Source organism: Triturus cristatus, chromosome 8, assembly GCF_964204655.1.
Source record: "Triturus cristatus chromosome 8, aTriCri1.1, whole genome shotgun sequence".
Classification (NCBI taxonomy): Eukaryota; Metazoa; Chordata; class Amphibia; order Caudata; family Salamandridae; genus Triturus; species Triturus cristatus.
Window position 1 is genome coordinate 804,142,064 of NC_140591.1, and position 22,531 is coordinate 804,164,594.

At 44.6% G+C, this 22,531-nt stretch overlaps 1 protein-coding gene and 1 long non-coding RNA gene across 7 annotated transcripts in view; one reads left to right on the forward strand and one right to left on the reverse strand.

The window, feature by feature from the left end:
• Positions 1-277: 277 nt before the first annotated feature.
• LOC146805105 (uncharacterized) lies at positions 278-10,256 on the reverse strand. Its single transcript, XR_014967789.1, has 2 exons — positions 10,149-10,256; positions 278-8,365 (listed from the first exon to the last, which is right to left on the reverse strand). It is a non-coding gene; the product is annotated as an uncharacterized LOC146805105 (long non-coding RNA).
• Positions 10,257-11,985: 1,729 nt separating this feature from the next.
• The window catches only part of UBAC2 (UBA domain containing 2), a 698,660-nt gene continuing 688,114 nt past the window's right edge, over positions 11,986-22,531 (forward strand). For 5 of the 6 annotated variants that reach the window (XM_085622244.1, XM_085622245.1, XM_085622248.1 and 2 more), the window contains exon 1: positions 12,002-12,175. In XM_085622244.1, coding sequence (XP_085478370.1) covers positions 12,145-12,175 — 31 coding nt within the window. In that variant the 5' untranslated portion in view covers positions 12,002-12,144. Of the gene's footprint in view, positions 12,176-22,531 lie in introns of all 6 variants that reach the window. The other variant, XM_085622247.1, reaches the window with a different exon arrangement.

Below are 22,531 nucleotides of genomic sequence, written 5' to 3' on the forward strand. Positions count from 1 at the left end.
AACATTGAAATACATGCAACATTGCATAGCAAACACGTGATTTACATTGTCATGGCAACGTTGTAAACATGTTGCTTTAAAAGTGACAATACATTTTCTCAAAGCACTTTAATCTATCAGTCAACACTTGCTCTGCGGGGGCTTTTAATGTGCAAATCATCTTTTTCTTTGTACTTTTTAAATGCATTTGACTCGCATGTTCCCTCTCTTTAATTTATTCCTTTTGACTGTCTTGCTTCAACCGTCAGCACCAGGTAAGCAATCAAATGAGCATTCATTTAATCCAGAAATAGAACTTTATTGAAGTAACAACAAACAACAGGGACTTGAAATGTAAACATCAACTTAATCCCAAAACCATCTGCCATAGGCACTGTGAATTTATGAGTCACTGTGAAGAAAGGGTCTAAGTTCTTTCGGTCTGTTTCTCTGACATTATTCACTGCAGGCACCACTTGTTGAAAAACGCCATTGCAACTAAATATTGTGTGGCATTTAGGATGCTGTAGAATGGAGGCATAGGAGGCAGGGATGCGGCCTTACGTTGGGATAGCATGTCCCAGATATGTTTCAGACTTGTCAACTCACACTGTGCCAGCGTGTGTCACACAATATTGGATTTCTTCTCACTGTCGCCCTGTTAAGAGCTGATATCACACAGTGGCAGGGAAGGCGAACATGAAAGTCTTGCACTGAGTGGGTTGCCAGCTTGTCTTTGGAGACCGAAAGCAGCCGAAGTCCATTATGGATTGTTTTTGGAGGGGAAAGAGGATTGAAGTGGGAAGGGGGGTAAAAGAGCCTCTCAAGCAGTTCTTGGTGTAAAGCCCAGCCCCCTCCAAGGCTCCACCCCCCCCCACTCGCATAATTATTTTTTTTGCAGTTGGGAGGTCCAATGTTGACATAGTGCTGACCGACTGTGAGTGTAGTCTGAAATGTGTCAATTGATAAAAATGGATCACCCACACTATACACAGTAATACATCAACCATTCAACAATAGGTTAATTTACAGTACAGTATGCACATCTGTCCCTACATCAAATAGTGACACAAACAAAATGCATGTTCAACGTATATGTATAAGTTACATACAATTTATGGCAGAGGTGTCCAACATTTGTCCAGAGGCCAAAACCACACCAGATTTTGAGGCTTTCAACATGAGATACATTTACAAACAATTAATGTCAAAAGTGAAAGTAGTAAATGTTTAGTTCTAATCTTGATAATCCAACACATTCTTTGCATTTCTAACCCATCATTTGGCACCATTTATGTATGGCATCAAATATCAAACAAACCCTATACTCAGGGCCTCTGGAACTATGCGAATCTGCAGCTGCAAAATGTTATACTCAAATACGTGTTTGCCACACATGCCACATAATCCCCTGTCTGCTGCATTATTTGTAGGTTTAAACGAAAAATTGTTTCTAGCCCAATCAAAACAAACACCATGTGTGGTATCATCCAGTGCTAGACACTGTGCAAAGTTTAACTGTAAACTTTTCAATTTTTTTGCTGTATTTACGGTGTTAAACTGGTAATAATGAGGTGAGCCTTTTGCCTGGGCACTATTTATATGTGTTAAAACTACAAAATAGTGAAATAATGACACAGTATGCCACTTGAATTTCCTTTTCTTGCTGTGTGCCTTACCACATAATGTGGTAAACTTCCCTATAATTTCAGTGGACCTGTTTCATTTGTTCACTGACCATGGAAGTATGAGCTTTTGAAAGAAAGGTGTTGATGTACTCCCAGTTCATTGAGCCCTATCATTTTCAGAGTTTGTCTGATATGTGGCATAATTTGCCTCTTTGGTTAAAAAAAAAAAACATGAATGTACTTTTCAAAAAAATGATTGAGCATTTACAGTTTTGCTTCCAAGATTTCACACTTTCAAAACACTTCGGCTAAGTGTAAATATCATGGCAAACAGATTCAGAACCCCAGAGTAACCAAAATAGTCCTGTGGTCTTTCGCACATGACTGAAGCAAAGAAGGAAGAAAAGCTTATGGCATGATCGGTAGTAAAAGAGTGAGGTCACAGGTGGAGGCAACACTGCACCTGCAAGCATGGTGATACAACATCTGGTACATTTGTGTAGACAAAGAAGGCAATGTACATGCGGTGTACCGCAAAGAAAGAGATGTTTGTCCCTATATCAGTTTAAGCATATAGGTGGTCATAACTTTAATTGAACTAGCACAGTAAGTACAAATGGCCCCATTCACAAAGCTGTGTTGTCTAAAATTCAGGAGTAAGACAACCTAAGTCAGGAATGAGACACAGCTGCTCACATAAAAAACTTTGTAAATCTGTCCCAAAGTTAGTATGTATTGTTCAATAGCATTCAAGCCCACACTTGTGTCTATTTTGGGCCCAAAAAGGTCTTAACATTAACTTTTTGAGCCCCCTTCATCAAATAACGAAGGCTCCTGTGGGTTGCATGTGATTTCATAGAAAAACGATTTCATGGCATACCTTTACTGAGAAACCATTTCACCTAAACTGTTTCATGGACATTTTCAGGATGAAAGGCTTTTTACCACTTCATGGAAACCAATTCTTAGATGTTTTTTTTTCCTTTTCGAAGCAGGATTTTGCATGTTTATTTTTTAAGGTTTAAATGCAATGGTTGCAGGTCTTACTATTAGAAACATTTTTTTCAGAGGTATTTATGTCAATGCTTTACTTCGGGGGACATTGTTTTCGATTTATATCTTTTACAATGTCAAATAATTTATTTGGATGTTTTCAGTTTGCTGACCCCCTCGCCCCCCCCTTTAACACCATCAATCCCTGACCCCTCTTCCAAACCCCTAAACATCATCTATTCCCACCCCCATAAAACCATCACCATTCCTAAACTCCACCTATCCCCTATTGCTAAAGTCCATCCCTGATACCTAAAAGCCTTTTCTACCCCTAAATTCCACCTGTCCCTGGGCTTTAAGCACCCTTCACCACACCTTAACTCCACCCATTCCTGAACCTACAAAGTTCTTTCTACCCCTAAACTCTACCCATCACTGGACACTAAAACCCATCACGACCCCTAAACTCCAGCCATTTCTGAACCCTAAAAATCCCTTTCTACGCATTAACCCCACCCAGAACCTTTAACACCCAAACATTTGTAATCTCCACTCGCTTTGAACCCAAAAGAATCCCTCACCACCCCTAAACATCACCCATTCCTGAAACCTAAAGCCCCCTTTCTACATCTAAATTCCTCCCTCCCAAAAGCCTTCAAACATATCACCAGCCTAAACTCTATCCATTCCTGAACCCTAAAACTCTTTCTGACATAAACGGCACCCATCCCTTACCTCTAAAGTCTCACATTACGTCTAAACTCCTCGCATTCTTGAACCCTAAAAACCCTTCACCACTACTAAACTCTACCCATCACTGAACCTTAAAATCCCTCACCAGCCCTAAACCTTGGTTTCCTTTAATGTGGTTTCTCAGTTTTTGTTTTTCCATTAATTCACATACATTACTCCTGTGGGCTCGAAGGCAAATATAGTGCACTTTCATTTGCACTCATTAGTTTCCCCAATAAAATATGTCACCAGATCTCAACAAACTACAGTGCAATAAGTCATTTTAAACGTTTCATATTAAAACATTCCCTTTATGGATTTGAAGCTGCCGTTAGAAATAACCACACAATTTGCAAAGTTTGTGTTCATTTCGTATGGTATAAATATTAGTTGTTAAGCGCCTGGGTAAGAAGAGGCAATATATATTCACGGCAAATAAATGCTTCTTTGAAGCATGTGATTTTCCAAATCACTCTTTGGACCCGTTTCAAAAAGTTTTTTACTCATAAGTGGACTTGGCTTCATAAACTCCCCTGATAGCTTGTTCAAAACACTTAATCCCCTGATGCTGAAGCAGTGCCGTTTACTTCAGTTAGCATAAAGTGTCGTAATTATTGTCATAAGTATTGTCAGAATTAGAACAACAGTCATCGCCTTATGATCTATACCTCCCACACACACTGCTATTTCTCTGGACATCCACTTCATTTTCCACCCAACTATATCTATCTCTTATAAACGTGTAATGGGATGCTGAAAGTCATTAACACCATGCTGGATTTAAATATAATAAGTGCTGGCATCCAAAGTTTTGCCCTGAAGGCAACAACCGGAACTTAAGTGTCAGGATTGCCGAATTCCAAGACGGTGTAGTCTTGATTCCACCTCATGCCTCTTTCTTCTACTACTATTCACTACCTGTCCCGTGTTTTCACTCTTTCGGGGGTTTTCTCATCTATGCTTACTCCCTATGTCACTGTTTTTCTGTCTTTGTTTTCCTTCTCCTTTTGTGTTTGTCTCTCATGCTCTGGGTCAGTGTCTGATGTGAAAAAGTAAGTGCGAGTGGGCCCCATCTGTAGTCACCGCCTCAAGTTAAGCACTGCCTTTACGCCACCGGCATAAAGTTTTGAAGCTTGTGTCATTTGTCTTCATAATTTCATGAGCCGCTTACCTCCTTCAGCACCGTACCCTTTACATCTTCACACCTATTTAATCCTCAGTTGAAAATCAGAGTGTACTGCTTCCATATTTGCAGTGGAAAAGAAAAGCCTCATCGACAGCTATTAGAAATTGAAATGTAAAATTGCTTGGGGGTAAATTGCTGTGCAAAAGCCAAATTTGAGCTTTTTTCAGTTGAAGTAGTGCTTAATTTAGGGAATATTTTGCACTGGCAGTAGGGAAAGAGGATATCTTTGTGTCATTGAGGTTATGGAGAAGACACGTATTGCTACCCTCGAATTGGTCACAGCTGGGAATTCTGGCCCACACCATTAGCTTCCCCATTGAACCCACACCGTTTGGCATACAGATTTGGAACCTCTCTTTCACGGCTGCCAGCCTGGGTGCCATCTCCTTTTAGAGTGGAAGAGAATTAGCTAAATGCCAAGGCACAATGAAACGGAGCTGTGATTATGCAGAAGGGTGTTCTGTTGCAAATTGCAGCAGCTGCGATTGTGGACATTGTATGTGATCAGCACATTGAGATCGAAATGTCAGGATTAACATACTCCCTTTTCAATCTGCTGGTATTTAATTGGAGATTTGGATATAATAATGATGAATGGGCTAATCAGAAGGAGCAAGCGCGTGGGGGGGGTAATGGGAAGACTATATGTACATCCAGTGTTATCTGATGTTTCACAGTGAGCAGGTTATCAGTGGCATCACAGTTTTAACCCTCTGGTTATCCTACCATAATATCGTAACCAAATAGTCATCAAACAGAAATAATTTGTCCTAAACATTGTTTACAAAAATATTGCTCCATTGGAGGTTATAGAAAATCTACACCCAATGGTACGTTTTTTGTTTGTAAATTATATGTGGTACACAAGATTTCCGTCAGACGACATTTTTGCTACTGACATTGTGGTATACAACTGCAACGCTCCATATCTGAAGTCAGATAAATTGGTCAATTATAACTCAGTGTGCAATATATAAGGTTTTACTTCCATGGGAAGTCCAACATAGTTCATTATTGCCCTGTGAACCAGTAAGGCTAGGTATGCGTTAACACTACACATATTACCACAGAATGTAGTCAGTGTTTTTGCACTTCAGACATTCATGAATAAATTTAACCAGACGAAGAAAAGCAAATTAACAAACACTGAGAGAGAGACAGAGAAAGGGGCTACATCTGATTTTCAGACATGAATTGTTGCTGTTTTTCACCCGTTGTATTGCACTTCTGATGCGTAAGTCCTTACAAGAAGATACTTGACCCCAATATGTGTGCCAGTTTGTTGCATTACCTACACCATTAAACACTAGGGTATTATTAAAGCTCGAGGACTTTGCTTTTGTCTAGTAAGAAGTACCATATGAAGCTGGAGTGGCTGAATAAGTGGTGATGGACAAAAAAAATCACCCACTGGGAGGAAGAGGTGGTACGAATTTCAGCAACGGAAAACTTGGGTTGGAACATAACTTTTACAATGAGTTGGCAGAAGCAGACAGCAGCACATTTTTGCTCTGGTATACCCAGAACCAGAGAGCAGCACATTTTTGCTCTGGTATACCCTGGAAAGATGTTCCAGTAGGAGGCTTCTCAAACAGAATAACCAAGACTGCTTTTTTCTCACCACCATGACTTCCATATCACGTGCACACACCTTAAGAGCATGGAGTCGTCTGTGTAGGCCTCCCAGACAGCAGACTCAATGCAGTGTGAAAGGAAAAATAAGACATGTTCTCTCACTTTCACACAGTGTCAAAGCAGCTAAAAACGCGATTCCGCAAATGGAATCCGCTTTGGCATGAAAACTGTCCAGGTCTCTTACTAACTAACATTATTTTCCTGTAGGTCTTCTAATCACCCCGCCGGTTGAACTGACCGAAAGGTGCTTTAGCAACCTTTGTGGACATTTTTCTGGAAGTAATTGAGTTATGCTGAATCAAGTGTATATATATATATATATATAATATATAGCACACTTTCTGTTAACAGGTCTTTTGCTGCTGTCTTTTTCGATTCGTTTTAAAGTAGTCTTGATCACTGATACCCGCTAGCAAAACAATTTGCATTTAGGATTTCTAATTATAAATTTATACCAGAAATTTGTTGCACAGAATCTAAAGTCACTCAAAGGTAATACTGCAGAATAGGCCCTTTAATTATTGTGTTTCTTTGATTTTGTTTCATTTACTGCTGTGATTGATTCGCTGGTAAGGCCACACACTCTTTGACTCTCAGAACTCTCCACCTACTTAGTCGTAGAGGTGAATTTTATATCCTCATTTTATATTGTCAACACATCCTTCCATACTCCCAGTGGGAATGAACCCACGTTTTCCCCGGGTCCCACTGCTGATGCTGTTGAGTGCCAGGATGCCAAAAACAAAGGCTGCCTAGTATTTATTTCACCTCTTGTCTCTCTTCCACCACCCTACAGTGTTCCTCTGTTGACTACTTCCACGTTCTTTTCAACCACTGCTTTCTCTTTTTGTCACTGTTTTTCTATCTTTCTCTTCCTCCTCCTGTCTCCCTTTTCTGTGTTTCTCTCTCCTGTGCTGGGTCAAAGTCTGATGTTGAAAATGTGCCCTGGTCCACAAAAGTGAGGGTTGATGCCTAACACCTGCAACCATCTGAATAAATTAAGCACAGCATAATTAGCTATCCTGCAAGGTATGATTTGTTATTTTCCAACCGGATAAATCATTGAGGATGCCATTCTGAGTATGGGTTTCAAGCAAGCTCGCTTGAAATGCACGGAGGCCCCATGCTGAGAAACAAATGAGTCTATTTAAGCTGTGCAGAAACCCGTACTAAATGTACCATTCACTGAAAAATACAGTGTTGTGTCACTGATCAAACTACACAGAAGACTGTCAGCTGCCCAACAGTAAACTTCAGAATGTATTGACAGCAAGACCTCCAATGTCAAACGCTACAAAAAAGGGGTCACGTTTTGCATTATTGATCTAAATGGAGAAACCTTACAGAAATGTTAAGCCTTTGAAGATATGCTTTCTGAAATGCAGTGAATTGAATTTCATTGCATTTCTTGGCAAGCGATTGCATTTGGTGTTTGTTTTACCGAGGTTGTGATGCAAGCAGTTTGATAAAAAAAATACATTTGGACAAGTCAACAAGCAAAAAACCCACGAGTACCATGGTATACGTACGGTTAAGGAACACGTTGGTTTAAATTGGAACTGTGTGACAGGGGGGTAACCATATGCAGCAGCTCAGTGAAAGGGAAGAGAACATGGCGTGGTGTGTGGCACATGAGTCAGTGTGTGGATTTGTGTCAGGACCTGTCACACACAAACAGCTGCAAGTTGAATATACATTGGCGACCTGGCTGTTGCATGTCACAGACTGAAGAAAGAAAGAAATGGCAAGATCGGTGAGAAGACCAAGGTTCAGTCACAGCTTCCCAAAGGCGCCTCATAGAGCAGCAGGAGCATGGCTGGTCTTTTGCGACGGGTGGGTACATTGAGAGACTTTCCATTTGGTGACTCATTAATAAATGAACAAGTAGCAACACAATGGAAATCCCAACATAAACAATACATCCGGCTAGTGCCTTGAGATGAAGACCTGCATTAACAGTTCTCCTGAGAGGTCGTCCGCAGGTCACCCACCAGTTCGAAGCTTGATTCCAACAGCCAACAGACTACAAAGGGATAGGATTGAGCAGCAGGCCGTCTTCCCAAGCAAGTGTCTTGAGTACAGTCGAAGAAGCAATCAAGATCATTTTCATTCCATCTCATTTTCATAAGGGTCTCAATCCAGGTTTTTAAACACTTGAAGGTGGGTCCTCTGGAAGGAGGGTGCTCTTTCTCCCAGGCGGATGCTTCAAAGGCTGTGCAAAACAGGCAAACACAAAGGTGAAGTAAACGACAAATGACAGTTGAACTACAATGTCAATTTGGAAATGGAAAAAAAGACAAATGCAAGGGTAGGCTACCACGTTCACCCTTGAGAAGGCATGCTCCAGTAATAGAGGCCTTTTAGAGTCTGACTCATCTGCAGTGCCAAGCAATGCGGCCTGGCTGCAGGACTCGTGGCTGACAAAAAGAGTTTTTCCTATCTGATATTTTAAAACTATGCTTTCAATATCTAGCCAAATTGTGTCAAATTTTCTATTATAACTCGTGACTCAACAGTCAGAACACTTGTCTTAAAATTCAGCATTTTAGGGGCAAAGCAGCATTTTGCAAATGTTCTAGAAACAGTGTTTGACTGCCCTACCAGGAGGGCCAGCTTGAAAAGGGCAGTGTACAAACGGTTATTTTTTGATCCCGTTGACTATCAAAGGACAAATAAAAAACAGCCTACAAACTGGCCCTTTCAAGCTGACCCATCTGGCAGTGTCAGGCTACCCGAAAAGACAGTCAGTCATACACTGCCTAGAAAACCACAGTGTAAATATAAACCTGGCCAACGGTGTCAACCAGGAAGGCTTATTTCTAGATTTCTGGAAAATCTCGAGGTGGGAAGTGTTTATCTTTTCAATGTATATGTCAGTTTTTCCTTCTAAACTTCAGAAGCATTCATCTTTCTGTAGCAATTGATCACCTGTGTGATCCGCTTAGCAGCAGAGCTGCCTCCTGCATACCAATGCGAGACTGCAAAGGCACAGCAACCTTCCTCATTCCCCGTGCTGTTTTTGCACATCATTTCCCACCACTACAAAATCCAACACACAAGCAACCTGAAAAGGAACGGGCCCCAGGGCATGTGATCTGTGTTCCTCCAACAACAACCCCTAACAAATAAAATATATTAGATAAGACTCTGTTTCCTCTTTTCTTCCACTATTAAAAATGGAACCAAACCAAAACACCTCTAAAACATCACCCAAGCCTAGTGCAAATTCCTGCTGATCGCTTATCAAATGTAATCTATTAGTTCTTGCTAGCTTAAGGGTTTGTGTCAACGACATATGTAATGGACCATAACTGACCAGAGAACGAAAAGAGGCCATTTAACTGGTTTAGTAATAAAATACCACATGAAAAAAATAAAACACTTGAATTAAAACCGGCTCCTAGAGGTGACTGGCAATGAAATCGAATTTCTATCAGAGGTTGGTCGCACTTTATTGCCAAGTGTAGATTTACTGCGTGATTAACATTGACTAATAATAATCATAATGGCAACAAAAATATTAACATTTGAAAGTGTCCTATTAAAAGTGATACCACTACAACCAAATAACAATATTTTCACATAGCAATAATAATGTCATTATTGTTTTGTTTTTACATGAATTATTCATTAGTATTGCAGTAATACTGGTACTAATAGTAATATTAATAATAGACTATAATCTACGTCCTAGTCATAAGAGCAGGTCTGTCACCTTTATCGTTTTCAGAAATATAAGCCATAAAAGAAAAGACTGTAAAATAAGATTAAGAAAAAAAACATAATTCTTAAAATTGATTGATAGCAGCCAATTCTAGTGCTGAAAGTAAGGGGCATTCTTACTGTTGAAATTGACAGCAGAGATGTGCATTGTACCCCAAAGCTGGGCAGCACATTAACTTATTTAATTTTGCTCATGCCCCCTCACCCTGCTCCCTGTTGCTCCCCCTCTACCCTTCCCAATACGTCTCTTTTTAACGCCACATTTGACTTACCAGGTGCACTGATCCCTGAAGGTCACGGCCGGGCCCGCCGCAGGCTGCCACGGCGCTCAGTGTGTCAGGCTGCGATCGGCTCCCCGGCCCCCCTCGCCTCCTGGCCCCCTCGCCTACCCCTCAGATGCCGTGGTCGCAATCCACATCCCGGCAGATGTACCAGAGGATCACGTAAAGGATGAGCAGAATGGCGAAAATGAAGAGAGCCACCAGGATAGCCTTGGTCACAGGGGAGATGAGGGACTGCATGTCACCCGAGAGGAGATTACTCCGTAATTACCACAATTAGCGCGATGATGGAGATAGATAGCCCCCGCTGGCAACGCCGCAGCACCGCCACTGCGAGCCCGGGCTACGACCTGTAGCGCATCCGCATTGCTTCGTGCCAACTTGATGAGAGCGCAGGAAGGTGCCCCTTTCCCCTGTCCGCGTAGAGCAAAGGAAAACAAACAAACGATGCCCCATAGACGCAGGCACCCCAAATCCACCGTGGTGCCTGTCAAGTAGAACTCCCAAAAATTAAGAAACGGGGCCCTGGCGTGCTAAAAGCTGTCGCGTTGAAGGTGCAAATAATCCCGGCAAGAGAGCCCCGCTGCTCCCGTCCCCTCCGGTGCGAGAAAGGCCGAGCAGACCAAGTGCATCCCAACTTGACTGAAAACAAAGCGAGCCCCTGTCTGCGTTCCCGCTCAAATCCATTGAACGCGAAGAGCGCAGGAGGGATGAAGGGGCTTGACAGGAGGCGCGGGAAAGTTGCAGCAGCCGCCGAGGTTGCCTTGAGGCTGCCCTTTGTTTGCGGTGCCCTGGCATCAACGCCGCGGCTCCTTGCTTGGGAGGTAGTCTCTCGTAGCCCGCTTCTGAATGTTAAGTCTACTCATGTGTGGTGTATGTGAGTGACGGAGAGGTCCACTGACGTGCGTGGATAATTAAGAGTGTGTGTGTCTGGTGGTGTCTGCAGCGCTGCAGCCTCGGCAGCAGCTGCAGACTGGGAACCAGCTTGATTAGTATTCTGCCCAACAGAGTCCCGGCGCTGTGTAATAGCTGGTAGCTCTTCGGCAGTCTTCCGAGCTCAGCTCTGTCCTGTTGGCCAGCTCCCACGGCTCTTCTCTAACCATGCCCCCTGAGGAGTGAGGCACCGCGGCTCTGCCACGGCATGGGCGGATAGAAGCAGCCCTGCTCGGAGCAGAGCTGTATACACAACAAATACTAAATACCTCTGTCAAATGTATATAGCGCCCGTCAGTTAGCTCTCTGGAAAGCGCAGGATGAGGCTGATTTTGTGTTACCTTACCACCCGCAATGATCACGGCCAATGACAACCCAGCGTATTACTCGCCACAAAGTGCTCCGATGCCTTTTTATCGTTGCAGTTTAATATAGCGCGAACTCGGCCACACGGTAATGGAGCTCTTTACATGAGCACCAGTTACGTCACACAAGGACACGTACATTTTTTGGTAGAAACGGCGACATTAAGGGATTTGCCCAAAATCACAAGATGTTGAGCCGACGCCGAGATTCGACCCTGGTCACTCCCCCCCAGGTCCAAAGTCGGCCGCTCAGGCCTGGCCGTTATGCCGCATCCGATATAATAATCGGGATGCACCTTCTTGATGCCAGGACACTCCATCTTTTATGTCAAAGGGATAATGACAAGCGGGACGACGGCTTCTTTCCAGTAACAACACTACTAACACGAGGCTTTTGTACAATTCATTCGAAGTTACTCAAATGCTCAGCAGTGCCCGCCAGGTGTCGCTGCTCCCTAAATCACGGCATCTACGCCTCCTTTGCGTTTTCCTAATCGTCTCCGACTGACATATTTTTGGCCCCTACAGGCCGCCTTAGATATCAGCCTTTGACCTGTAACTTTCATTCTAATGGAGAGTTTTCAAAAGCAATATCTGTGCAGCTGCACTAAAGAGTTTTAGTGGAGGTTTACTGTGCAGTATTTTATGAAGTGGTAGAGAAAGAGGACGCGCCTTTAATCTGCAGAAGTATGTTGACAAGTACCGGTTCAAGCGGACTCTGTGAGTACCAAGCCCCCGATCTGCATTTCTTTCTCAAGCACTTTGCGCCGTTGCACTGCCGATCTCTCCTTTTTTATTGTTTGCAGATTTATATAGTGCGAACTCGACCTGAAATTATTGGAGTGCTTTACATAAGCACCAATTACGTTACACAAGGAGACATTCATTTAGGGGGGAGGCCACGGGGAGATTGGGTGATTTGCCCAGAATCACAGGATGTGGACTCGACCCCGAGGCTCGAACCTTGGTTTCCAGCACCCGAGGCAGCAGCTCTTGCCGTCAGACCACATCCTCTCCTTCTGTGCAGCATTCCCACTGAGATATTCTTCCTATAGTTTTCCTCTCTTCCCCTCTTCCGTGCCCTTGCCTTCAGGTTTTGTCCCATCCTTATTGGTTAATTCTGTACATTATAGAAAGCGCTTGAGGACCTCAAGGGAAGGCAGGAAAGCGCAAAAGAAATACAACAATACAATATTCGTAGAATACTGCCGGAGTCGTCCTTTATTGTACCTGCTGCTGTAAAGGGTTTCTGCGTACAACATGTTTATATCTCATAAGAAGTTAAGTTGATTCTATTGCTCAACTTTCTTCGCCCCCATCTGCCAAACATAAAACCTAATACAACTCCTCTCCCGGTGGAACCTGTGACCCTCTCACCCAGGCCCCATTGCCAGGCAGAGACCAACTTGGTGGTGGTTGGAATCACAGAGGCAATCTCGACTAGGTAGATGGTTCTGCCTATGTGAGCGTTTCACTTTGTTGTATATGTTTTTTAATATTTACATTTTATAGTGTTGGCATTTTGAACTTGTAAGCCTGAACCTATGACTGCCCTGGTATACTTTGACTCCCCTTAGAAACCTGAAATGTGTGGCTAAGCTGTAGCATAACTTAAAAGGGGGATTGGGGCACAGACCTGCGAGCACCAATACTCTATAACCGAGGGGAAGTAGTATTGAATAAGCAGCGCTTGAAACGGGTGGCATCAATTAGGGTGACCAGCCCACTCCAGTTGAAGGCTTTCGTTGTGAGCCTAACCGCATTCTGGATATTGTAGTTGTGTTTTCCTTTTGTTTAACTAAATAGACCTGGACAGCGGAATCAGTGATTTTGTAGGTTAAATAGTTCAGGATTGGGGGCACTGTCTTTAATGACCTGAAGTGAGGTGGTCACCCTTGGATTGATTCATCTGGATCTTGATGCCATTAATGGTCTGGATTGTGACCAGTTTGTGTAAATGTGCTGATTTTGTCCTGGTGCGATTTGCTGTCCCCACACAGCATTGTGTTAAGACCAAGAGAGCTGTTTGAGCTGGACAAAATGCAAATGCCTCACTTAAATGGCCACCATCACGCCTTTTGTTAATTCCTTTGCTCCTAAACGTTACCTCAGTGCCAGACCTCACCGTCACAGTCCTTACACACATGAGTGATCGCTCCTCCCCGCAGACATCCCAAGCTGAAACTCCCCTGCTCCCATCCCTACCCTCCAGGCCATGCCCACATCCCATGGCCCATAACTGGCAGCTCTGTAGATGCTGGACCTCTTGTGGAAAATTCAGTGAGTGGAAAATTCAGTGAGTGTGAATGGTCTGCTTTAGCGTCCGTTTTGTTGTTGAGTTAAGTCCCTGCTGTAGTGGGATGACTATCTGCTGTGCTCGGTGCAAGAATCACAGTGTTGAGTGGGTTAATTGTCACGCCCGGCGTGCCTGGGGCATTGTGGTGTGGTGTACGGTAGTTGCCTTGCCTTTCTGTCGGCATTGGTTCCCTAATTTCCTCTGGAGTTGACTAAACTCTGAAGGGAGTTCTTCAGTTGAGGAGAATAGTCAGGGGCCAGAGGCTTAGCGTATGTCCCTGCTATAGCGGGACTGCCAAGGGCTCCAGTCACGCCTGCTGTAGACCACTCGTCGTGTTGCTTGTTACGTCTCCGATGTCTCTGTGGGACTATCGGAGCCTCTGTCTGTGTTTTTTCTGAAAGCGCCTGTTACATTGGCCTGTGCGGCAGTGCGCTGAAGTGCGCTTTGCAATTATGGAGGCGTGGCTGGTTCCCGGTTAAAGGGCCAGCCGCAGCCTCTGTTCAGTGTTTAGGTCTCACCTACGCAGCACGCATGCGCTCCATAGGAGGAGACCTTGTAATCGATTCGGTTATTAGGCCAAAAACGTGCACGCATTGCATTGCTTTCAATGGCAACGCGTGCACGTTTGGCGATTCCCTTGCGGGAGCGAGCTTTGAAACCATCTAATTGAAATTAACTTTACAACAGATGGTGTCCTTGCTTGCACCTGCAAGGGAAACGCTGTGTGTGCTCTTGGCCGCACTCCCCCCACCCCTCCCACTTGGTTTATTGCCTCCTGTCACACGCCCGTCCTCATCTTAACCTGCCTTCCTTCTCCCACACTTTCCTTCCCCCTTCTTTCCGTCTCTCCTGCTCTTTCCCCTAGCTGCCTCTTCTCTCCCACTCCTTTACTGAGTGTTTTTCTCTTTTCCTTTACTTTTGCTTCCCTTTTCTTTTTCGCTGCCTCTCTCCCGTTCCCTTTCTTGTTGGTTTTGGGCGCGTGCAGTGCTGTAAGTACAATTGGCGGAGCACGCTCCAGTGTTGTCAGTCTGGAGCGTGCGCTTGCTGGCTTGAGCCATGTGTTGCTCCCTCCCAGGCGGTTTGCCCTGCGCATTTGTCATAGTGGCCATTAGCCGTCTCGGTGGTTGCTTTGACGCACTCTCCCTGGAGCCATTTTCTCCTGCTTTACTGCACCGCCTCTCGCGGGCCTTTGCGCACGTGTGAATCATTCTTACTTGCCTCAAGCGACTGAATATTGGGCTCGAGCCTGGGGCTATGTCTGTCTAAAGGATCAGGGGTGGGTGGCATCTCACATGGGACCCGGAGGGGCTTCTCCTTCTTTGCTTAATTGTCTGCCTAGCAAATCACAAATCCTCCTCTCTTAATTGAAAAATGGAAATAGATAACAGACAGGCGCTGGCAATTTCCTGTCATCTCTTCGCGAACACATTCTACACCGTCTTGAGCTTTGTCTGGCCATCTTCGGTTATTTTGCTCCACGGTTTATGTCCAAAACTATTTTTAATCTGGTTACTGTTTTTGGTCTCTGTATGCAGCTGTTACTAGACAGTGGTCGAAGTGCATTAAAAACAAGCATTAGCATAGCCAATAGGTCTCGTCTTTGGGACCTTATAAGTGTTTAGCCATGCAACAGTGATGTTGTTGCACCAAAAAAATTGTGCTGCATAACTAAATACTTATAAGGCCCCAAAAGCGAGACCTATTGGCAATGCCAATGCTTGTTTTTCTTGGCGTCTGAGAGGGCCCGAAGCTCAGGAGAGCATACCCCCATACCACCCTGAATAACCCATATCTCGTTTGGTCTCGGATTGTCAACAGGGTTGAGCCTGGTTAGGGTCTGGTGTGGACACTACCTGGGAATACCAGCTGCTGTAGGCTAATGTTTATGTTCACCTTCTCTGGGAAGTTCAGGGCCATGTTTTCACTTGCGCAATTATCAGGAGGGTGTTGTTTGAGGTTTTATAGCATGGAAGTATGGGTCGTGCTATTTGATTAGCTGGCAGGGTGGTATAAGCCTCCATATGTCTTTAATGAAATCAAGATTCTCTCTGCATAATAATTGGAGAATCGTCATTCTCCTGGTAGGTAGAGATTGGTTTAGGAGGTGATGTTGATAGTTTGGATTGGACTTCTTTACTGGTCAATGGGCTGGTATGTGTAAAAATAAGATGTGCTTTCTCTGCCTTCTGATTTATCATGGATGGAGTTTAGAGATCAGAGAAGTGTAAGCACTTGGAGGAGGAGGTGGTTGCTGGGCCTTCCACTACACCTTCCTTGGCGGATGTTCAAAGGATGATTGAGGCTGCTGTTTCTGCTGCCTTTCAGGCTAGAGAGTTTCTGGGGGCAAAGAAGTAGAACTTGGATACCTCTGTTCCTCTTGATCCTGACTGTGGTTCAGACGATGAGGTGAATGGTTAGTTTATTCATGGGGTTGACCTTCACAGTATTTTACAGCATGTATATGACCATTTGTGGTTACCTGATCCCTCAGTGGGGAGGAGTCCGAATATTTCTGTGCCAGCTATCAAAAAAAGGATCCTGAAAGTCTTCCTTCCATAAATCTTTCCGGATTGTGCTGAAGGGGGAATGGGAGAATGTGGAGAAACATACCTTTCCCAGGTTTCTGGCTAAGCTTTATCCATTGCAAGGGTTTTCAGAGGAATTCCCTTCTGTGGTGAAGGTGGATTTCCTGTTGGTTGGACTTTCATCTCAGAGCCTGGTTGTTTCAGAGGATGCGGTTCCTTCTGATCGTGGGGATAAACGGGTTGAGGGGGCTTTGAAAAGGTCCTTTCTGCTACCAACCTGGCTGTTAGGTTGGCACCATATACCACTTATGTGGTCCACTCACTACTGAAAGACTGTCAATGTATTTCGAAGCAGCTACTTCAGGAGGAGGATCCCTCTGAGTCCTTGACTATGTTGGAGTAGCAATTGCGTTTCTTGTCTTACTTATTTTTTTCATTCTTATTTATAAGCATTTTATTAAAGGCATACAATGTCTGAGACAGAACATCAACATACAGACTACAATATAGATAGATTTACCATACAATACATTGCAGAGTGGCAACATTACCCTCAACCATACTATTCCGTTTTATACATCAATGCATAGTTAAACAGTTTGATTTGCTTGGAGATAATCAACCAAATACATCCAATAGTCTCGTGGTTTGGATCCAGTGGGTAGGTCTTCCTCATATTTTTTTAGGGTGTCTTTACAATAGGCCATATCTTTAAGCCATTGTTTGGTTCTTGGTGCTTCCCTGCTACCCCAGCACATTGAAATTCTCCGTTTAGCCAGAAGCAGGGCTATCATGCAAAATTTACGTTTGGTAGCTCGTACATTATTGATTAGGCCCAACAAACATGTTCGAATTGCACAGTCAATAGAGACTCCCACCATTTCACACAGCAGCTGCACGACTTCTGTCCAGTATGTTCTAATTAACGTACAGTGCCAGGCAAGATGAGTAAAATTGGCATTATCTGCACCACATCGTTGATACCGTGCATCGGAGCGGAGACCATATTTGTGTAGTTGAGCAGGGTTATAATATGTTTGGTGCAGGTACTTATAGTGTAAAAGGCGCAGATTGCCATTCGGAATGAGCATACTAGTTATGGTGCAGCAGATCGCCCAGTTCTCCTCTGTAAGGTGAGTATCAAGCGTGTTGTTCCATCTCTCTGTGCTTTGTGTGTATTATCATCAATGTCGCCCTGAAGCTGTGTATATAGTCGTGTCACCATATTAGTATTGTGTGGTGTGGTATTAAGCATTTGTAGGGTTTTTAGTTGTGGCGGCTCACTAGGATAGGTGGGATAGAGTTTCTTCATGGCTCCCTGCAATCTGTGATATGTAAACTGGAAAAGTAGCATTTGATTGCTAATTTACAGTAGTCCTTTAGGTTCTATAAAAGTGCCATTATTGTACAAGTCTCCCATTGTATCTATGCCCACTTGTCGTAATAGATCTGTTCCTACTTTTTCTTGGTTGACCGATAGCTCTGGGTGAAGAGTGGCATTTTATGTGCCAGCTTCCCCATCCTCTGCCAAGCTGCGTTAGTAGCATCAATAGTGTTAATTTCGTGGGAGTGACTCTGGGCACGTCGGTGTGGTAAAATAGCATTTAGTGGGATAGGATGTGCATCCCCGTCTTCAATCACTATATGTGGTAGGTAGGGGACGTGGTGATACCAACAATGCGCATATTGCGCTTGAGCACTTAAATAATAGAGGAGGAAATCTGGGACCTTAAAGCCTCCTTTGGAGAACGGTAATGTGAGGGCACGCAGCTCAATGTGTGCTTGTTTACCCGCCCATATTAGCCGAGTTACCATAGTATTCAGTCTTTGGAATACGGCCTTCGGTGGTGTGATGTGGATGTTATTAAAGAGGTACAGCAATTTAGGCAGGACGACCATCTTGATAATGGCCAAGCGGTGTGCCAGTGATAAGGGAAGTTGTATCCAGCGCTCTACCTTTTCTTCAAGTTTACTGATTGCTTTCCCATAGTTCGTGCGAATAATTGTTTATGGATCACGATGATACCATATACCAAGATATTTGACTGGGTCTGTCTGCCATTCAAGTGGAAACTTTGATGGATGTGGATGTGGGGTGTCTGTTAATGGGATAATGACGGATTTAGACCAGTTAATTTGGAGGCCGGAATGATGGCCGAATTTAATATATTCTCTCAGGAGAGGGGAAAGATTTGTAGCTGGATCTCGTATATATAGTACCATATGATCTGCATAGAGCGAGATATTGAGTGGCCTTTGTGGGAATTGTAGAGCGGCGTATTTATGACCTTGTCGTATTTTTCACGCCAGTGGCTCTAGGGCTATTGCAAAAAGTAAAGGGGACAAGGGGCATCCTTGTTGTGTGCCTCTTGCGATTGGTATAGCTTCGAATACATATTTATTTACTCTTATTCGCACTGTGGGTTTTGTATATAATATTTGAATCTATTGTAGGAAGATTGGGGGGAATCCCATTCTTTGCAATATGGAGTTAAGATAGGTCCATTCAATCGATTCGAATGCTTTTGCCGCATCCAAAAGGATTACAACAAACAAATGATGGACGGAATGCTGACAATGCAGACACTCTCCCCCAGTCAAGAGATCTGGGTTAAATCCATCGTTCTTTTGCCCACTACGCCACCCCAGTTTAGACATGGCCATATGCAAATCAGTCTTGACCCTGTGCCTCATGGGAACAGTCCAGCCCGAACTGCCAAGCCATGTCTTCCCTGGACCGGAATCAAGCATCCTAGGACCGGTTTCTGGCTATCGGCCATCATCAGCCAGGATAGCTTGACTCCAGTGGCGTAGTGAGCACGGGTCCCACGTCTGGGAATACCCATCCCACTTAGGGCGAAAAGCGTTACAACAAACAAATGATGGACGGAATGCTGACAAAGCAGACATTCTCCCCCAGTCAAGAGATCTGGGCTAAATCCATCGTTCTTTTGCCCACTACACCACCCCAGTTTAGACATGGCCATATGCAAATCAGTCTTGACCCTGTGCCTCATGGGAACAGTCCAGCCCGAACTGCCAAGCCATGTCTTCCCTGGATCGGGATCAAGCATCCTAGGACCGGTTTCTGGCTATCAGCCGTCATCAGCCAGGATAGCTTGACTCCAGTGGCGTAGTGAGCACGGGTCCCACGTCTGGGAATACCCATCCCACTTAGGGCGAAAAGCGTTACAACAAACAAATGATGGACGGAATGCTGACAATGCAGACATTCTCCCCCAGTCAAGAGATCTGGGTTAAATCCATTGTTCTTTTGCCCACTGCGCCACCCCAGTTTAGACATGGCCATATGCAAATCAGTCTTGACCCTGTGTCTCATGGGAACAGTCCAGCCCGAACTCCCAAGCCATGTCTTCCCTGGACCGGAATCAAGCATCCTAGGACCGGTTTCTGGCTATCAGCCGTCATCAGCCAGGATAGCTTGACTCCAGTGGCGTAGTGAGCACGGGTCCCACGTCTGGGAATACCCATCCCACTTAGGGCGAAAAGCGTTACAACAAACAAATGATGGACGGAATGCTGATTTAACCCAGATCTCTTGACTGGGGGAGAATGTCTGCATTGTCAGCATTCCGTCCATCATTTGTTTGTTGTAACGCTTTTCGCCTCTAGAGTCCGAAGACTATGTGGAACTCAGTACTGTTTCCGCCCATCTGCTTCCTATAATACATTTATGTGTAGGGGTTAAATGAGATTCCTGCAAGAGGGCAATATCTACGTGGAGTCTATCTAAATAGGCAAATATCTGACGTATCTTTTTCGGGTTATTGAGCCCCCTGACATTCCATGTAAGGAAGTTAATATGTGCTGGTTGTAATTTATCTGTGGTCGGTGGCGTGAGTTATACATGTGGCGTGGTCATGTTTACTGCACACAGCGTGAGCACTTGTTGTAGCTATTAAAGATATTTTGATATACAAATGATTAGTAGTAGCCTGGATGGTCGCAATGTAGTTCAGAGATGACAGTCTGTAAAACAATCCCCAGTCCCGACCCCCCCCCCCCCCCCCCCCCACCCCTTGCCAACTTTGGCATCCCAATCACGCCAAAGACATACCCCTTTCAACAATTTCAACATAACTAGAACTGTGTTGGGGAACTCCCTCATGGGGGGATCTGGCGAGTACGCGCATCACCATCCAACTAGGTGGATGTGGTTGGGTATTACGTAATTAGTTCGGGTGCATATTATGACACAGAGAATGCGCCCAATTTGCTAGAAACATCACGCAGTCAGCCTCTCATAGTTGTGTAGGGTAGCTCACAGTTATGGGCCCATATACACCTCATATCATTGCATTGTCTTATGTCCGTTAAACCATAGGAGGATTCGTCACAACATTACATATTATAGATATCCATTTAGGTCATCTTTTGACAGAGTTATGAGGTCTTATTTCTGCATCTCTCATTCATACCCTACAACTATCAGGTCGCAGAAGAGTTCAACAGTATAGCCCAGCAAGAGGGTACCAGCTATGAGTCTAAGGGCCAGTGGCTTATTGGTGAGCCAAGGTTATCTGGAAGTCTAAACTGAAGTGTCCCACCTTGGGGACAGGTTAGTAGGTGTACTCTCTACATCTTACCGCCAGCGGAGGCCAGCACCTGCCCCGCTCCGTTCTACTATACAAATGTGTGTATGTCTCTGCCAACAGGGTGCGATGCCGAGATGCCCTCTTGTCTTGTCTTATCATTTTATTCCCTGAGTGCTTCGACTACGGCAGCTGGGGCCTCGGTGGCGGCTAGGCAGCAGTTGTGGCTTGCATATTGGAAAGCTGTGGTGGTTCAAAAGAATGCGTTCATGAAAATTTCTTTCACAGGCTCCAAACTGTTTGGGGATCCATTGGAAGCTCTGATTAAGAAAACGGCAGAGGACAAGAAGGTGTTGGCTCCGGCCCGCCCCATACAAAAGGGGAAGTTTCCTGGCTATAAGAGGGCATTTGGACAGGTGTTTCAGTTGAAGATGGCCGCTCAGCCCTTTCGTGGTAGAGGACATGGCCGGGGTTTCCCTTCTTCCAAAAATCCCGGGGTCAGCATGGAACTTCGAGTGCATCCAGTCAGTCTAAATCGTGGCTATCCGGTGTTTTGGGAGGAGGGCCCAGTTGGGGTTCACCTCAGGAACATTTTGCCGGTCTGGGAGGAGTTTGTCAGGGATCAGTGTGTCCTGCAGATTGTCAGACTGGGGTATCGTATAGAGTTTGTGGAGCCCCTGTCGAGGTGTTCCGTGCTACTCCTGTTCCCAGTTCTCCAGTGAAAAATCTGACTCTGTTGGATGGGGTTCAGGACCTGTTGAACAAGGGGGCCATGGTGAAGGTCCCTGTGGAGCAATGGGGAAAAAGGGGCTTACTCTATCCTGTTTCTGATCAGGAAGCCCAAAGGAGACTACCATCTTGTGTTGGATTTAAAAGCTGTTAATTTGTGCATTCCTCGCTGGTCCTTCACGCTAGTGACTCTCCTGTTGATTCTGTCCTTCCTTTCGGTAAGATACTTTCTCACGTCTCTGGATCTGAGGGATGCCTATTTTCATGTGCCGGTTCATAGGGAATCGCAGCGGTTTCTGAGGTTTCCTGTGGGTGGCGACTATTTCTAGTTTCAGGTACTGCCCTTTGGTCTCTCTGATTCACATAGGGTATTTATTTAAGTATTCGCTCCCTTGGTTGGTTTGTTGCATGCTCAGGGGGTCCTGGTGTTTCCTTACTTGGATCAAGGCTCGAAAAATCTTAAAACTGCACTACACCTGCAGGTCTAGTAACATGAAACATCTACTCGACCTAACTGAAATGCACTTGACTTCTGACTCTGTAAGCTGAGCAAATGTGACAAGTTAACAAGATTTAAAAGCATTTTTATTGCTCATTCACTTTGTGAGCAATAAATCTTGCTATCTTGTCACAATTGCTCTGCTTTCACAGGCAGAGGTCTAGTGTCAGTTTGTCTTCCTACACCAGAAAGGGCGAGTAGGACCTAAAAATAGCTCGTCCTTATTGAATCTGACAAACGCTGACTAAAGTTCCCTCCTCTTTTCACTGCTCTGAGGAGCTGGGGCTGCCTGTTTTGTGCCCTGATCCTCAGTCTGAGGAGGAAGTGCGGCTGCACTGTTTGGATGTTAAGTGGGCTCTTGGGGTGTTTCGTAAGGTGGATTCCCTTTTCGTTACTTTTGGCCTGGCAGGTCAATGTCTGAAGCCTTCTGTTACTACTCTCAGTAGGTGGCTGATGTGGGCTATCTTGAAGGCT